Source organism: Mytilus californianus, unplaced genomic scaffold (genome assembly GCF_021869535.1).
Source record: "Mytilus californianus isolate M0D057914Y unplaced genomic scaffold, xbMytCali1.0.p SCAF_6, whole genome shotgun sequence".
In the NCBI taxonomy this organism is placed as follows: Eukaryota; Metazoa; Mollusca; class Bivalvia; order Mytilida; family Mytilidae; genus Mytilus; species Mytilus californianus.
The window spans coordinates 43,682,153-43,700,931 of NW_026262712.1; the positions used below are offsets into that span (position 1 = coordinate 43,682,153).

Genomic DNA, 18,779 nt, shown 5'->3' on the forward strand with positions numbered 1-18,779 from the left:
ACAGCAATCCGCCATAGATCAAATGAAGCGGAAGCACGCAACTACATGTATATGTAACCGTGTGGCCTTCATGGAAAAAAAACGTTTAGTAAGCTAAAATAAAGCCCCATATTTGAAAAATATAAAACCACTCAAATTAGAAAACCAATTAAGCTAACGTTATACTGAAAAGCAATATATGCAATGATAATTTAACATACAAGACTAAATCTTTCTTGTAGGAACGAGTAAGTTCACAAAACTCAAGCATTTTTTTTTATTGCATCCTCAAAACATAAAAAATGGGAGGGAGAAAAAGACATTTAGCATACCATTGGACTAATGAATAAACGCTGCAATTAGCAACAGTTTAATGTTGTTTTTAAATTGAAAGTTTAAACATAAAGACTTCAATATATTTTGAATATTGATTTTTCCCATTCCTATCTATCCTGTACATGTAAGCAGTGAACAAATGACATTGGAAATTCACAGTCATCTAAATATGAAACAAAACAAAATTGCACTTTTCATAACTCACCTGCTTGATAGGCATGGACGAGCTTCTATTGTCTGTATTGATAAATTGTCAGTTTCAAAATGTCACACAATGTTTTGGCAAAAAGATAATATATATCATGTTCTACCGTCAATATGACATATACAGGACCAGAAGATGTAAATGTTAAATGAAGATGAAACCTCCTTTGCATCGGACCGAAATGCTGAGCGTTACCTTACGAGTTAAATGTCCACATCCTACTGTGAAACAATCGAACCAACTAGTCTTTCGGTTACTCCGTACTCTTAATTCATTAAGAAGTTTACAACTAATCCATGTTGCAAAAAGAATAATTTATACATGTTTTAAGTTAAAATTATAAATGTTCTGAACATTCTTTTGTTAAACCTTGTGCCATCTTTAACTTCAGGACAAAAGCTATATGAATAATTATAAAAAGCCCTTTTGAATGAAAACACACTTGAGAAATTATATGCGTCCGAAGCTGTTTTAAAAAAAGTAACACGAATGTTTAAATTCTTAAAAAGTGTTTCTCAAATTCCTCCGTGTTTGCCTTGATATAAAGACACCAAAAATCTACTACGCACAGCAACGGAAACTCGTTTTTGTCTGTAACATATTTTGCTTTGTATCTTATCACAAAATTAATTCAACGCAAATTAATAACGGTTATTCAAGTAAAATGACAAACTGTAATTGGTTAACACATTTATTGTTAACATGACTTTTTATCAGAACAATATTTATGTTGGTCTACATTGTTATATATTGGATTAAATTCTTTGTTTTGCAGGCAGTCAACAAATGTTTTGTCACACTTACATACTCTCCCCTCACAGGAATTGGGACCATCTGAAAATATAACAATGAAATATCATAACAATGAAATTATAAATAAATACTTCATTTGATGTAATGTAAGATATGAAATAATAAAGATATAATTCTTCATACGTGTATCAAGACACGAATTGAGTGATCACATTTTTTGTTTTCGTTCTTCTTTTAAATTAACATAATACTGGAGGTAAAGATAAATTAAGAACATTTATTATAATTATAATGATTAAAATAGATAAATATGATAGTAATAATTAATATAAAAATAACAATAATAATAATCATAACAATGACACTAGTTGAGACGAAAACATGTCAATATTATTTGAATATTAAACCTGATTTGTACTAGTGCGGCATGCTGAACCGGATTGTTAACGTGCTAGTTTACACGGTAAAATACCCGGACACATTATTCTGACTCCGACCCAACCAGTATTTGCTCTTACTCATTAAAGCTGCGTGCTTAGCGAAGAAGCAGTAATTGTCACTTTTAAAGTCATTGATACATTTTATGACTCGACCGGGGTTCACACCAATGACCTTCCGCACTCGAGGCAAATACGTTACCACAACACCACCGAGGTGGTATAAACAATTTAGCATTGTTCCCAATCATACGTTGAGACGCAGCTACATGCAAACAGTTATATGTTTTTGTCATTTGAAGCGTTTGTCAATTTATAATATTCAAATGTCAGCGTTGACAATCTTTGAGATGGAAATTATTTAAGCAGAAATAAATTAAAAACTGTTTTCTCATATATCATAATACAAACCGTAATAAGACTTATTTATTCATTCTATTTCATTCATTGTCACACATTAAATTGTAATTATTATGACACAACACATTAACTACATATTCTTCATTGTGCGATACATGTGTATGAAGATAACAGGCTTATACCCATTTGAAAATTAAAGAAAAAATCTTTATTAGAGAAGGCCAAGTTTGTATATTTGAACTTTGCCTACATCATACATGTTTCTATGAGCTTTAAAAGTTTAATGTAGGTGCGTAATTTATGATTTTATGAATCTTATATACTTGTTTTTACCTAAATTATAGTACGGAGCTTCGAGATATTTGTAAACTTTTAAACTAAAGACAAATGTGTAGGTGCAAATACATGTGGATCTTGTTTGTACATAAGCATTAATTCAACTGAAAAAAAATTCTCGAAAAGATAAAAGATTGATCTTTCAAAGCATTAATTTGCATCTCTACACCCAGCGACAGTCTTTTGGAAAAAAACCTACAAATTGGGCAATAACTGCATGGAAAAAAGAAAGTAAAGTACACCTTTTATGTTCAAGCGTGATAGAATTGACTATTTTGTATTGAAAACATATGATACATCGTTGCGCTTCAGATTCCAAGTTTTAATATATTTTAGGCTACAGATTGATATAATACCATTAAAAATTCACAGTACTAAAAACTGAAACGTGTCACGTGAAATACCTTTCTAATGAGGAGGTGCGTTAGAATAAAAAGATTTTACTAAAAATACTTGACGACAGACTTTATAAGTTGATCTTAAACATGCATAACTTCAAACAAAACTCATTTTTGTGTGTGCTTTCTAGTGTTATAAGTCTTCAACATCTAAAAATCTGTAGTCTGCCCTTCCACGAAATATTTAATTAGTGTTAGGTTGATTATAGGCATTTAAATGATGCTTAATAGATAGTGAACACATTTGTCTTTAAAAAAACAACTGTCATATAAGGGTCGTAATGATGCTGTGTGGCCTTATGTCCCACTGGGGATATAGAGGATAAGTAAGTAAGTAATGATGCTGTGTGGTTAAATGTATCGGTTTTCAAAAGCAAAATTTACAGCGCGTCAACATTACAATAGCTAAAATTTTTACTATTGAAAAAAATAGTTGGCGTAATGGGGAGATAATTATGACGAAGAGGAATCCTGACTGATACTTGTGGATAGCCTGGGGTAAAAAAATATGGTAGTTTCTTATCTTTTCCAGTTCGTCATTAAAATTTCATTGTCCAGGATTTATATATATTCAGTCATGTATGGACCGAATTGATAAGTTTACTAAATTCGAGTGTCACGCTATCTGCGCTTTAATGATCCAGTGCAAGAACTCTCAGAAGGGTCCATAGGTGGAAATGCCAAATGTTTACCCTACCCAGCACAACGTTATTTTTCATTAGCAGTCACAATGTCCCACTGTTTACTCAATTTAGCACATGAAGGTATATTTTGTATTACAAAGGGGAAGTATAAAACAAATCTAGTGGAACTTCAATATAAAAAAGATTGTTATTTATATCATACGTCAACGATTTGTATTACAACTAATGATATTTAGCTGTGCATTGATATTGAAGACAATTTGAATATTTTGATAGAATAGTTGTATTGCAAGGCCTTTAAGCACAAATGCTTCGCTTTTAAATATCTCAACATTTGCAATATTTTGATAAAATTGCAGCGTTACGCCAATAGAGTTTTGTGATTTTTGCACAATTGCACACGGAATGATGTCTTCGATGATATCATTGACGATGATGCAGCGGATATTCATAAAACCGACACGATAACTGTTTCTGTCTCAAACAAATCGGATACAGAATCGTTTGAGACTGACTTTATGGAACCAATATCAGTGGTTCAACAATTCGACAGCATCTTGAAGACTGAAGTATGCCATATTTTCTTTAAATCGTCGTGAAGACGACAAAGAGGAAACAGACTCCTCCGTGACTTCATGGATAACTGTAAACACGCCTGTACGGTGGAAGGACGCATTTGAAATGTTAAATCAATAAGAAGCCACACAAACTACACAAAGATGTAGAGAAAATGAATGGTTGGCTTGAGAAATAAATATATTCTCTCTGTATCAAATCTATCTTCGATTGCAATGAGTATGCTCCTTTAGGATAAGGGGGGCTGTCCCACTCATTGCAATTATTCTCTCTCTTACAATATTAAATATACCCAAAATGTGTGGCCTGTGTGAATTGAATTGAAATATGTCCTTAGCTAGGAGCTATGCTGCCAATTTTTTATGCAGTCAAACATTTCAGTACAGAAGAATTTACTTTTAATGGGGTGCTATGGATTTCACCCCAAAGCTAGACTTAAGATTTTTGTTTGTTTTAATTAAAGCCTGGCATCAACATATCTTTCCAAATATAACCTTTATGTCAGATGTCTTATATATTTTTTTTTAAGTTGTCTTTTTTTTATAATTGAGGAAGATTCAATCTTTTTTTAACACACTCCTAAATTGTCTTTTGAATCTTAATATCTACATTTTTCTGATGCAAATACTCTACTCATGAAAACTTCTAGTAAAGATGCATATATGTCAGTGAATATGTTTCTTTACAACAATTCTAGTCATTCCTTGTTTATAAGTGTTCCAGTATTTCATAATACCATAAATTTATGTCATAAATTGTATAATGACACTATGTTAAGTTTCAGTTTTGGTTTAAAAGGTGTTAACCTAAAAATGCCTGTTCATTTCATGTTGGTTTTCAGTGTTTGTTGTTTTAAAATGTTTTTTTCTTCACAAGAAACTTGGTTTGTGTTAAACTGCTTGTTTAAACTTTATTTTGGCTGATAAAATAAAATATTTTTCCTACCTACCGACCCTGCAGTCTGAAGGTACAGTCGGAAAACTGCAAACAAACATATTTTTTTAAGGTTGGCCTGAGTTTTTTTTTTTTGTTCTTTTCAAAAATAAAATTATATATGATTGGACACAAAAGTTCACAAACATCTTGATGTGAAAGAAGTCCAGTCAAAATTATTCAACCAATCAAAAATGGTAAAAATATTTTACGATATTGTTTAATTTACCTTCACAGTTGACTGTTTTGTTTCCGAGATAAAATCGGTAATCCAAAGTTTTCGGCAAACAATCGTGTTCACGATCATAGCAATCGTCATGGTCTTTACAACACCTGTAAAATAAAATGAAGTATAGTCCATCAAAGAACATCTCCAAATACCTTAATGAGGGTTGCGATAGGGTTGATGTAATAATGGAAACACATTTTTTTTAATGGAAATAAATGGACGTATTTAAAGAATATAGAGTAATACATTTGTAATAAGTGCTAAAATAAAGAGTAAAGAATAATGGATGAGCAAACAAAGATTGTAAATAATGGCCTAAAATAAGTTAATACAGAAATAAGGACTCTCAATTTGAATTATCTTTAAGGATTGAAAAATTATACGATATAAAACGATCAAAGACATTCACAAAACGGTCATAATTAAAATCAGATATAAATTAGACTCAGTGTCAAGTAAAATGAAAGAGTCTCAATCTGTATTGTGTTTGATATTTCTCTCACTATATTTAAGAGATATTGTATTGTCCCTTCTATGTTAAAAATTTCTCAATGATTATACATTTGTTCATAACATCAGACTGATGTGATATTTCTTTTTTTTTTCGTGCATTTCTTGTGTACCAATTATATTTTCATTATGTTTGTAACAGATACTTGGTATTGTCGAACAGGACCCTTATCTAAAACCAAATTTGAATGTTTATTAATGAACCAAAACTGCAACTTTGGTGCATTTTGACAAAGTTTTGGTATTTATCGTCATGTAAAAAGTAGGGTATGTTGAAATTGGGCAGACATTTTACTTCCAAATTGGCTATCTATTAATCCATTGTGGTTGCAAGTGTTAAGATTGTTGATATCTGAGTTATCACTTAGTGCGTTTGTCCTCAATGTTTTGCTCATTGCAAGTATTGTGATATCTAAACTGCGACTATTCTTTCATATAATGCATTTTTTATTATTTCTATATTCGTCTAAATAAGTTACAACTTAACGACATACTTTCATCTTAATCGGATAACCTTCTCAGGATTATTTTGATTTCGCAACAAATACATCATCTATATAATTATACTGCTTCAAGATATTGAAATTTGTTTTTTCAAAACTTGGGACGAATACGATATATAAAATTGTCATATTGTATGAGATTTATTGGTAAACTGTATCCTTCGCGCATACTTACTGGTCCACGCCATCTAGTGGGTGGCTTTTACCAGACTTTCCACAATAACAACCGTAGTCTAAAAGTGCAGTGGCTCGATCTTCTCCAAAATGATAGTCTAATTGATATTCAAGCTGCCGGAAAGATCTCTTATGTCTCGCAGTTCTGGCCTCTGTAATAAATTGACCATTATATATGTTGACATAGAACCAAAAACATCACTTATTTGAATAATAATTTAATACTCATTTTTACCTTTGCACATTTGTTGTTTTGTTTTCGTTTTCGTTTTTGTTTTTGTTTTAATTTAAATATGTTATATGGCCTTAAATGTAAAGAACATATAAGCCGATTGCAGGCCCGGATGAACCAATGTCAGTTAAAGCAACAACTTCAACATTAATATTGCAAAGTCAACTTTGGTTTTAGGAAGTTTCAATCTTTAATTTGGAGACGAGTTTAAGTCTTTATCTTTTCGTGTAACTGAAAATGCATATTTTCCCCATTTGTATTTCCTTTATTTGACAAGTTAAGATAAACTAACGACTTTAATGAACATGGGGTTTTCCAAAGTAGATAATAGTCATGTTTAAGGTTACCGCACTATCTTACCCATCTACAGAATAACCTTACGTTCACCTGAATGAGTTAACGTACTCAATAACAAAGAATTATGCATGTTTTATAAACCGTTTAAGTATCATTATTTGATTTTATATGTGTTCATATTTAATAAATCGAGCAAAATTCCCAATGGAAGCTTATCATTCTTGAATATATAACGTCATATCCTGTGATGGTTTCAACTTTTAAAACTTTAAAATGCAGGTGTTCGTCTTTCGTCTGCCTATACGTCATTTCATTTTGTCCAATGAATTTTTATTTTCGGTTCCACTTTAAGGCTACTTATTTTTAGTTTTTCAAATCCATATTGCCATTAAAACAGATAATCTGTCACAAACATAATACCAAAAAAAAACTATATATTCATTCGAATCATAAGTTGTGAATTTGCGCAAATTCTATATGTATACGTAAAAGAAATCTAATTATTCAAATGTTATATAGATTTATAAGTGAAGTCACAATAACATTGGGAATTTTCATACAATTTTGAGAGTTAACTGTAATCATTTGAATCACCAGTTGTTTTGTATAAATACAACCAGTGCGGAAAAGTGAGCAAAAATCAGAGACAATAATTTCTCTAATTCTTTGTCAACTTAACAATTTCTGGACCCATTGTATCAACAAATCAAAAAAAAAATTAAACGGACATGTGGTTGCCGATTATCTCAGAAGATGATTGGATGAGTTTAAGGGTCATAACCTTTATCAGATCTCGGGATGAATCGGAATGTGCTAACAGATGTTAGAGAAATTAACAGCTTAGTGGAATGTGGAAGGCACTCGAAGGGGATTTTCGTTTATCAAAAATGAAAATGTATTTGATAATCAGTAGAGAAACTTATTCTTACATAGTTACTAATGGATAATCATATTTGTCCAATTTCGATAAGTTAATTATCAATTTTAAAGTCCTCGCAGAGGCTCGATACTTTAACTATCTCGATTGGATAAATCCGATAATCCACTGGTACCAATGTAAGCATCTATATAAAAAAGAAGATGTGGTATGATTTCCAATGAGACAACTCTTTACACGAGACCAAATGACACAGAAATAAACAACTATAGGTCACTGTACGGCCTTCAACAATGAGCAAAGCCATTACAACACAGGCAGCTATAAAAAGCTATAAAAGGCCCCGAGATGACTATATGCATCAACCTACACTTTACGTACCTCCTTTATAACTGTACACCATTATGCACAATAAGCATGCAGCAGTATTCTGAAACGACAAAATGCCTGAAAGGAGTATGTGCAAATGGCGAGACAAATCTTTCACCGAATTAGAATAATTACATTACATGTATGTTTCATGTGAATCCGTTAGTTTGATTGGCTAACAACAATCACGCGTCATTCAAAAATTAATCTTCATATCAAAATGAAATGTTACATTCGTGATGACACGTGCTTCCAGTAAAACAAAAGTGCACAGAAAGATAAAAGAAAAACTTGATAAAAGGTTTTTTCATGGTCTTATTAGCATAAAAATGTAATTATAAGAAATGAATGCTTCTTTTTGTAATTTTATCGGGATGTAAACGTGTTGATCGTGCACACATTTTTAAAATGAAGCGCGAAACATACAAAATGTGCTTCGTTCAACACTTGTACTCCCCTAATAAAATTACAAAAAGAAGCATTCATTTCTTAAATAAAATACTAGCAATTGATTTGTTTTTGAGATAAACCTCTTCTTTAGTTAAAAAAATTCAAAAGCATTTTTTATTAACATTTCTACTATGAATATAATTCTGTTTACACTCATTTCATCAGTTATTTTCTCTTTTCAAACATAGATATAGGAAGATGTGGTATGAGTGCCAATGAGACAACTCTCCATCCAAGTTACAATTAATAAAAGTAAACCATTATAGGTCAAGGTACGGCCTTCAACACGGAGCATTGGCTCACACCGAACAGCAAGCTATAAAGGGCTCCAAAAAATGACCAGTGTAAAACCATTCAAATGGAAAAACCAACGGTATAATCTATATAAAAATGAGAAACGAGAAACACGTATGAACTACATAAACAGACGACAACTACTGTAATCAGATTCCTGACTTAGGACAGGTGCAAACATTTGCAGCGGGATAAAAAGTTTTAATGGTACCAAACCTTCTCCCTTTTCTGAAACAATAGTATAACATCACAACATAGAAAAACATGTACAGTATGTCTAAGAACTATGAGATGATTAGAAAAAAAGTAAAATAACAAAAATAATCAACTCCAAGGAAAATTCAAAACGGATAGTTCCTTATCAAATGTCAAAATCAAAAGTTCAAACACATCAAACGAATGAAAAACAAACAATAATAAAATACAACTGCGTCGGTGCATAACAATCAAATACATTAAACATGTTTAAAAGAATTGAAAAATCTTTAAAAATGTTCTTACCTGAAGATCATTTATTATGTAAACGCATGAATTACCAAATTCGTCCACTAACTTAATATAAACTGTCTTTATTTTGGTTGTTACTTCTGTGGCACTTTTTAAAAGACTTAGTTTTTTAGTAAGTATACGTATAGTTCAACCCTGTTATTCCTCTAAACATACATTTCGTTTTTCTTTGGGTAATTGCAAATAAAGGAAATTCCACAAATATCCTATAAAAATGATATGTGTATTCAATTGAGAAAAAGCAAGATATCCAGCCACCGAAAGCAGGATGTGGAAATCATATATCCACCAAATATATTTTTATCTACTACGTTTAATAATATTCCATTTACAATATATATATATACTGCAGATTTCAATAAATGTTCTCCTCGTAGATACCAGAGCTAAAATTTGTAAACCAGACGGAGTCTACAAAAGACTGGTAAGCCACACTCGATCTTGAAACTATATTAAGTTACTTACACGTACAAACTGCATAATTGGACCCTTTTCGTCTGCTATTTGATAACCAGAGATGCAATATATTAACAATAACACTGCTATTTTCAGACTTATTCAGACTTCTACTGACATTGTGTATATATACAGGTCAAACTAACCTCATTTGCATAAAAGTTGCAATGTGCATGTTTGTCAGAATGACAGACGATGACGTTAAATTATACGATGCATGTAATAGGTAAGTGTTTCTATTATGACATCTGTTCTGTCTACTTACGATGTATAAAGGACATATAAGTAAGTGGATTTTATAGTCAAACCGATGAAGGCATTGCTCTATAATACGATAATATTTTTATATATAATATATTTGAATTACGATATCATGAATGTGTAAACACTTAAATTTGTGAGTTAGGAACATCAAGTAGTTTGTGCATTAATCTGAGTAAGTTTTAAAAAATTTCAAACACATATACTTTACTCTACTGTGTGTCTACTCTTTTAATATACTTTTGTATGCAATAGAAACCTCCCTTTGTTTTATGTTTCAATTCCAAGTTTTGCGAGGCTCCTTTAAACATGTTCATTATTTCACTTTCATATATATAAATTTGATTTAATTTTAATTCGTTATAAATTCATAAGTTAAATAGACGTTAGCTTTTATAAATCGTTTATTAAAGATATTTATTTAAATTTGTAATTTTATTTATTTATTTTATTTTTTAAATTCTTAAAATATTATTTACTTATATAAAAAAAACCTTCATAATTTTATAAAAAAAAAAGTATTTATCGACATTTCTGGGAGTGTCTATTCAGCAACCTCTCCTATCAGAAAGGGTAGCCCTTTTGCCAAGAACTAATCTTGAGATTATGTACTCGGAAAGCCGTAGTATGGTAATTATTTGAATGCTGTGTTTATTGTGTTCACATTTAAAGTCATGTTAATTATTCAAGTGTATTATAATTGGGTTGCATTTGACATCTGTAGTCAGTCTGTCCGTCATGAATAAACTGTTTTAATTTATTGTCCGTACCCCCTATTCTACGGAACCCCTTTTGGTGTCAAAGATGAAATGTAAAATATTTGCGCACGCAACTTTTTATCTTGTGCGCACAACTTTAGATCTTTGATTTCAAATATTAGGTTTTCAGTGTTCTTGATGAAATAAATCCAGAAAAGCGGTTCATAAAGAGTTGCTTTCATTTTTATGTAAAAGCATACAGATGTTTAAATATTGTGTATATAATTGTGTCGTAAGAATTCAGATGAAGCAGACAATTTGTCTTGTTTCAACCCCCCCCCCCCCCCCTTTTTCCCCTCCCCCAAAAGAAACAAACAAAAAAAACAAAAAACTAAAAACAAACAAAACGTTAAACAGACATATACACACAAACACATGTACAAAACACCATAACCACAACTTTCTTCCAGAAACTTTAAATTTATGTCAAATGTTTTAGTGGGAATTTATGACTGAAACTTATATCATGTATACTAGGCATTTAACTTTAAAAAAAACTATCTGAAAGGCAAATTTGATTATCTCTTCATAATAAAAGAGTTATATTATATCTATGACCAAGAGTGAATAGCAAACCATTTTTATTTGGAGCACAATTAACTTTAAAACTATTTTCCAATGAAATTGAATACAGCTAATTGTGATGAGTGTTGTTAATTTATGTGACAATAGATAAACTTGCTTTATATAAGACTACAGCGCAAACGTTCGTTTTAAAACATACATGAAAAATCACACACAAACATATAAAGAACATTTTTTAACTATCAAAGAACGAAAGTAATAATTAAAGCATATACCGAAAGCTGTTATCGTGTTTTCAGAAAAAAAAGGAGATGTTGTATGATTGCTAATGGAAACTTTCACCACTACCTGTACCCATAGGCAAAACTCAAACCGTATAGTAAGCTGTAAAAGGCTAAAACAGGACAACATGTAAAACAATTCGAACAAACAAACAAAAAATGACGGCCTGATTAGATACAACACAATAAACAAAAAGGGAATATTGGAGACACCAACCAACGACAACTTCGTAATTATAGGCTCGTGTATTTTAAATGATAATATTTTCCCTACCTCAATACTCATTTAAAAATTTTGTCTGCTAACCCCTAATTTCCTTTTCATAATTTTGTTACTTATGTAACACTCAGCAACGTGTCCATCCCCCCAAACGTGTCCGATTCCCCCAAACGTGTCCACATGACGTCACTGAACTGCAAAACATGTCTTAAAATGTAAAAAGACGCCAAAGCGTGTCATTTTTGTGAACGCCCAAACATGTCCATTTGTAATGAGCACCCAAACGTGCCCAATCCCCAAAAACTTGTCCATAGCAAGCTCTTTTTTTTTTCTTCTTTTACCGAACGATCATTCTTGTCCATATTATAAATACTTCCGGTTTTTTGTTCTTGCTATTTCATTAAAGTATACTCGTTTTACTATTTTAAAAAAAAATAGAAAAAAAGTACTTTAAGTTTTTTTTAAACCGGCAGTATAACCTGGGTTAAAGTTGGGCGCCCATTCAGCTATGTCGGATGTAAATGTAAGCAGTAACGCTCAGCTAAATTTCTCTGCAGATCAAAACCTTTCTAACAACTCTTTAAAGGTGCCATCAGTTGTATTTTGGAAGGCAACATTTTTGTTCGTTTTTTTCTAGTGGCAGTTAAAATTTCCGCAACTTTTATCTAAAACGGCCTCTTTTACATAACGGACATTGACGTAGTGTCTTACTGGAGTCATTAGAACCTATCTACAATATTTATTGTTAATATAATGTCTTCAAATAATGCATAAAATATTTGGCACTGGACGTTATGTCTCTTGTTCGTGTGTCTGTAGTGATGCTCGAAACCTAAAATTTAAAAAAAAAAAAGCTTGAAAACCAGTTTGTATCAGAACTGTTGAAAAAAGGGAAGTCAATTCATTTGAAAGCCAGCCGTGCAGATTGATATAAAAAGACATCATCGGAGTTTATTAGTACAAAATTATTCACTAAGTAAACGATTAATTCAACTGTACTAAAAAAAATTGTATTTTCGCTATAAATATGCATGAAATACTTGCAACTGGACAATAAGAAATTCCATTCAAAGGTTAATTCATATGTTACATATTAAATTTGCAATAATGACAACCGGCGCTGAACAAACTAATGTTAATAAATGATCACTTCATTCACTGTGTCCCCCACAATGGAATTGCCGTAAACGAGTTTGACGTTATTGAGGACATACATGTTTTAGCGCTAAGTGAGACGTTCTTGCGGTTAACATTGGACACGTTTTGGCGAATAACAATTATCGGACACGTTTGGGGGTTATGAAATCGGACACGTATGGGCGATATTGAATATTAAGGACACTTTGGGGGGAATAGACACGTTTGAGGGATTCGGACACGTTTGGGTGGATGGACACGTTTGGGAGTGTTACATATATATTTAAAAATCTGATAAAATCCTTGTTATTTCTTCATAGTTTTGAAAGAAGAAAGGTGTCAGTGTTAAATTTATGAAAAATCTAGATTGAAACATTCCCCGCCAAAAAATCAATTGACTTCATCTCAAAAACAAAGACACAGACCTTTCATGTTTTTCCTGCGTTTAAAGTTCATTTATTTATACACTATCCCTTTATAGTAATATGAAAAAAGCTTGCTATTTTGAAAAAAAAAGAGCAGCCGATATCCTTAAAGTAAACTTCAAATGATCTTCTAGCGGAAATAATAATATTAGTATCAATTTCAAGTACCTTATTATGAATCAAATTGACATTTGTATGTGCTATTTATACCCTTTGATCATTCGATTTTCATGTTTATTTCGAATCAACTTATTGAGGTATATTCCCCTTTTCCGCCAAGCAATTAATCTCTTTCTCCCTTTAGTACTCTTTCAGTGGTTGTCACCTGTTCCTGAGTATCATACTTGTTTTTCGTGTATTGTTTTGTACATACAGCAGGTATTTTTTTTTCAATGCATTTACTTTTGTCATATCGAAGCCTTTTATAGCTTGCTATGCGGTAGGATTTTTGTTCGTTGTTAAAGGCTATACAGTAACCTATAGTTATATGTATATTGCCGCAATAGCAAGAGAGACCATCCGACTTGAGGTAGATTGATTGATTGTTGCTCGTTTAACGTCCAGTGGCAAATATTTCATGCATATTCAAGTCGAGAACACATTAAACACATCAAACATAAATACAATAGACAGCAAACAGACGACAGAGATGAAGGTTTGGAAATTTGAACTTCAAATGGAAAATTGGAAATAAGAAGATATTAGCTTAAAAATACAAATAAGGCATTATGATTACATTTCTTACAAGACTTGCCACATGATATGCATGGTATCTATTGAAAAATTTGGATTTCCTGTAAATTGATAAGTTGTTTTAAAAAAGAATATATGTATTTTATCTATGAAACGTATTTTTATGTCAGGATATTTCTGCATGTTTGTTGTGTATCATCATGTAAATTGATTTTTATAAAGTGGTACGTAAGCAACTTGTAGAAAATAATCTTTAGTCGACTTTAAATTCCTAACAGGTTGATAAATTCTTGATAGACAAGATAATTCAAATGTTTCCAGTTGTTTATTAGTCATGGTTCCGATGTCAACAACTCGTCTTTCGTTTAATCTAAAATTTCCTTAATGTTGACCTTGCAGTGTATTAATTCTTGCTTCTATCCACCCTTATTGTATGCACTGGTCACATGTTTTTATCCGTTTTCTATCTTCAATAGATTTGAATAAGACCTTTTGTAAAAATACCAAATACCTGATATATGAAAGAAAAAAAAAGGTTAAAAGAACCAAAAGTATAAAACTTAATAAGAATTATCTGTATAATTTCAATTTCAATACATATATTTGTGATTGTATGCAAAATTCTGACCTTGCGGTCATAAAAACTTGAAGTTTGACTATTCTTTTTATACTCAAAAACCAACCAATCAAAATACTGGATTTGGCGGTTCCAGCACAAATTTTGTACTCCGAGTACTGTGTAAAGTTTTATGGCCGCTGACCTGGTATTCATATTTGTGTTACATCGGCGAGAAGCGTGCGACATAAGAGAGCTATTTAGAACCTTGCATATCAATTAACCTATTATTTCAGAGCGGTCAAAGCCACTGCACTTCTAAAATATGGCATGGTAGTGGTACACCAGTTGACGGCGTAGATCAGTAAGTATGCACGGCTACGGTTTATTTTATGTATGGTATGGTAGTATTAGACCAGTTGACGGCGTAGATCAGTAAGTATGCACGACTACGGTTTATTTTATGGATGGTACACAATAATTGTTAATATTTCAAGCTCTAAAGCGTCCCGATTTAGGAATGTTTTGAGTAATTGAATTCAACAAACGACTATTTAACGCACTAACTTTTAAAACTACAACAAAAATACACACCCAAGTTTAATGAAAACAATTGAAGAATATTTGCACTTACTGAAAAGTAAGAATATAACCAGCTTTATAGTGTCCATTGAAATAATAAAATCTTACAGTGAGTTAATGAATCAAATATCAATAATCTAAAGGAGATATCGGGTATATGTCATTTAGACAGCAATCCATCAAAACTATACAAAAACAATGAATATACTAGGAGTCAAAATACAGTCGGCAACAATTTACAGTCGAAGGAAAGCAAACCCTTAGAAACGACCGTTGTTGCTACTTTCTTAAGACAACAAAGGGACTGATATTAAAGCCCGCCCTTCTAAAATTGCGTTAATTTCGCGGAAAAAATAATTTGGCGGCAATTTGGAAAATTTTCTATTTTCTGTTTCTTACTTGCCTATGGAATCAGAAATAGATTTCTTTCTGTCTTTTAAGCATGTGTCTTATTATTAAAGAAAATAATACCTAAATTGTCCGTCTTTAAACAATAACGTTAATAGATTATGCGAAATTGTCTGTTATTTTTTTTTTTTTTTTTTTCACAGATGAACAAAGATTATACTGTATAACAAATTAATAATACGTATCACAAAGTTTAAAAAAATTCAAGTCTAACGTTCTGTCACCCCTTAGGAAACCCCGTTTGAACTAAATTCCAAAAGAAAGACATTTTTGGACATTGTAGTTTTTTGGTCTTACATATCGATGTCAACATGCATCTGAACATAATGTACACACATTTAGTGTGTTTGTTTGAAAAAGCAATGGCGAGTTAAGCTGTGAATTTGACTGGATTAATAATTCTCTTTAAGTGAAATGTTTGACGTTAACTTAAACAATAAGATAAGGAAATTGTATACAGTCTGTGCACAACCTTAAGGTGACTAAAAAAACTCATTCATTGTTAGTATCATTTTTTTTGTGATGAAGGAATTCTGCAAAAGTAAATGCAAAAGTCTTGTCCTTTGAACTTAAAACAATCTCTTTCAGACTTGCATTTTAATTATTCAACGCATTTTCATACTTATATGAAGTGTGACTTACATATGACTTGTGATCTAAAACATAATTTTTGACTTAGCACTCAGAAACTTCTCTGAAATACTTTTAATATGCAAAGTTATTTATTTTTTTAAATAGAAGAAGAAAAATATGAGACCGAGTTTATTTATTCGCAAGTTCATGTTTAGGCTATAAACCATTTGAATAATTATCCATTGGTTTAGGATTTTTTTTATAATTTGAGTCTATTCATTAGAACTTGCATTGAATCAATGAGACAAAATGTATTACTATATTTAGTGTAATAATACACGGATTGCAAACCAATTTTCTTTTATTTCAAATAATGAAGAATTTACATTGAGAATACTTTGATTATTATTTCTTTTAAATGTTAATGAAAAAGGTAGGATCAGGCATCGATATTGAAACAGAATTCCTGTTTGTGATAATTTTAACCCTGTCTAGATCCAGTATTCATGCATATTTTGGCTATCCCTTGTCTTTATGTAGTAGAAATTTATTTCTGTGTTGATATAATTTGGTTACAGCAGTAAAAATATTTACCAAAATATAAATATTAAAGTTACCCTTGGAATAATATATTATGGCACAGAGTAATAACTACTAATATCAAAGCCCTAATTCAGTTCTGAAATTGTTGTAAAAGTGATAAAATGTGCTTACCTAATTGTTTTACATATGTCTTTAGTATCAAAATATATTTAGTAAAATTTTTTTAATAATATCCACTTGTATATAACAGCATATTGTGCATAATATAATAATAATATATATGATAGTACCAATAAGTTTGTTCATGAAAAGTGTCCACAAAGGGACGTAACTCGTAAATTACTATCGGCACTGCTTCGTCAGAAATATCGACACATCGAAGTGGCACATTTGCGTATTACAGCGTGTTAAGTGGCACAAATGTGACACGGGCCAGTTTATAAAAAGTCTCATCACATATTTTAAATTCAGCATAGGTTCCCCAGAAGTTAAGAAAGAAATTTCAACTGATGTGTTGAAAAAACTTGACGCGACGAGTGACGACTTTTGGTTTGACGGCTTTGTATTCTAATTCAGTACGTTTAATCAAAACAATTTTTATGTGAGAACTTCTAAAAAGTATACACAATTGGCATTTGTAACTTACAGCATGCTTTGATTTCATTTGATATGACTTTTTGGAGAAAACAGAGTCGTTTCAGTTGGGGAAAAAAATGACCTAAAAATGCCCAAATATGGTAGTCACATGACTTTCATTGTTGCTTTGAGAAATGGGGTCAAACCGGGGTCAGCTTTCCAACTGTTAAAGTGTCTAAATCGACGTTTAGACAAGATAACATTTTGTTCTGGAAGTTCAACATTTCTAATACTTAAGACAAACACTTGCATGGTTCCTAACTTGGGAAATGCATATTGACTTTTTGAGGGATAACACTTTTTTTTGTTCTTTTAACTGCTTCGGTTTATTGCTGGCCCGGTATCAAATAATTTTGACACGTCTATTTTAAATTTGAGTTCAGGTAAAGACCGTTTTGTGTATTCTCGTTTCGTATGGTTTTCCTATTAACTATTAATTTGAATGTATCTGCTTTGAAAACAGTTAATACTTTATTTATTTTACAGATTTTGCAAAGACCATGATGATTGCTATGATCGTGTGGACGAATGTTGGCCAAAACTTTGGCCATACTCATATGAACTTCATAACGGAACAGTTAATGTCAAAATAAATTAATCAATGTTGCGAATACATTTTTAATAATAATGATATTAATCTGTTAATGATAATAATTAAAACAAATAATATAATAATAATAATAATAATAATAATAATAATAATAATGATAATCAATAATCAATAATAATAATACTAATTTTTGATAAAAAAATAATCAGCGTAATTAAGACATTCTCTCTTTCAATATGATAAATGTGTCTTAGTTTTATGATAATTTTTTCTTTCCAGATCATCCCAGTTCATGTTAAAGGAGAATATGTATGTGTGACACAGTTTTTGTGAACTGTCTTCATAACAACACGTATAATCCAAACAATCATGATGTAGACCAAGATGAATATTGTCAGGGGAGATAATAAATTTGAAACATATTACTCTTAGTTACTTTTCTTATACAATTTTTTTCACATTTCATATTATTGATTTAAGGATATAAACGTGTGATCCTTACATGCATTAGGGACAAAAGAAGTGTTTTCTTTGTAGTATGTCCACTTGATTGCATATATGTTTTTGATCGGCTTATATCAGGAAGACAAACACATGAAATATACTATAGAAAATCGTGTTGAAATAATGAAAAAGGATCCTTTGTTGAACACCACTATCCTAGGTAAGATGATGGTTGAGCGTCACAATGCAAAATTGGGAAGATGTGGTACGAATGCCAATAAGGCATTATTTTCCAAACTGAGACCAAATGACGTAGAAGTTAGCAAATCACA

The 18,779-nt window shown here is 31.2% G+C and overlaps 1 protein-coding gene and 1 long non-coding RNA gene across 3 annotated transcripts; one reads left to right on the plus strand and one right to left on the minus strand.

Moving 5' to 3' along the window:
- Nucleotides 1-1,198: 1,198 nt before the first annotated feature.
- LOC127706380 (basic phospholipase A2-like) lies at nt 1,199-10,007 on the minus strand. 2 transcript variants are annotated; one of them, XM_052210959.1, is made up of 5 exons: nt 9,865-10,007; nt 8,161-8,209; nt 6,375-6,525; nt 5,187-5,290; nt 1,199-1,354 (listed from the first exon to the last, which is right to left on the minus strand). In XM_052210959.1, exons 1-5 carry the CDS (start codon nt 9,877-9,879, stop codon nt 1,218-1,220), a joined length of 456 nt encoding a protein of 151 aa, XP_052066919.1. In that variant the 5' UTR covers nt 9,880-10,007; the 3' UTR covers nt 1,199-1,217. The 2 variants fall into 2 exon arrangements, with proteins under 2 accessions (XP_052066919.1, XP_052066920.1); XM_052210960.1 differs by lacking the exon at nt 9,865-10,007 and adding an exon at nt 9,394-9,817.
- Nucleotides 10,008-10,066: 59 nt separating this feature from the next.
- On the plus strand, nt 10,067-18,414 carry LOC127706383 (uncharacterized). The gene is made up of 3 exons (XR_007984440.1): nt 10,067-10,140; nt 15,008-15,075; nt 18,283-18,414. It is a non-coding gene; the product is annotated as an uncharacterized LOC127706383 (long non-coding RNA).
- The last annotated feature ends 365 nt before the right edge of the window (nt 18,415-18,779 follow it).

Bases quoted from the DNA above. Each gene is read 5' to 3' on its own strand.
- LOC127706380 (XM_052210959.1), bottom strand. The intron at 6,526-8,160 runs GTACGTAAAGTG...AATTTATTACAG, and splicing joins GGTGTACAGTTATAAAGGAG to AGGCCAGAACTGCGAGACAT. The intron at 1,355-5,186 runs GTAAATTAAACA...TTATATTTTCAG, and splicing joins CAAAACAGTCAACTGTGAAG to ATGGTCCCAATTCCTGTGAG.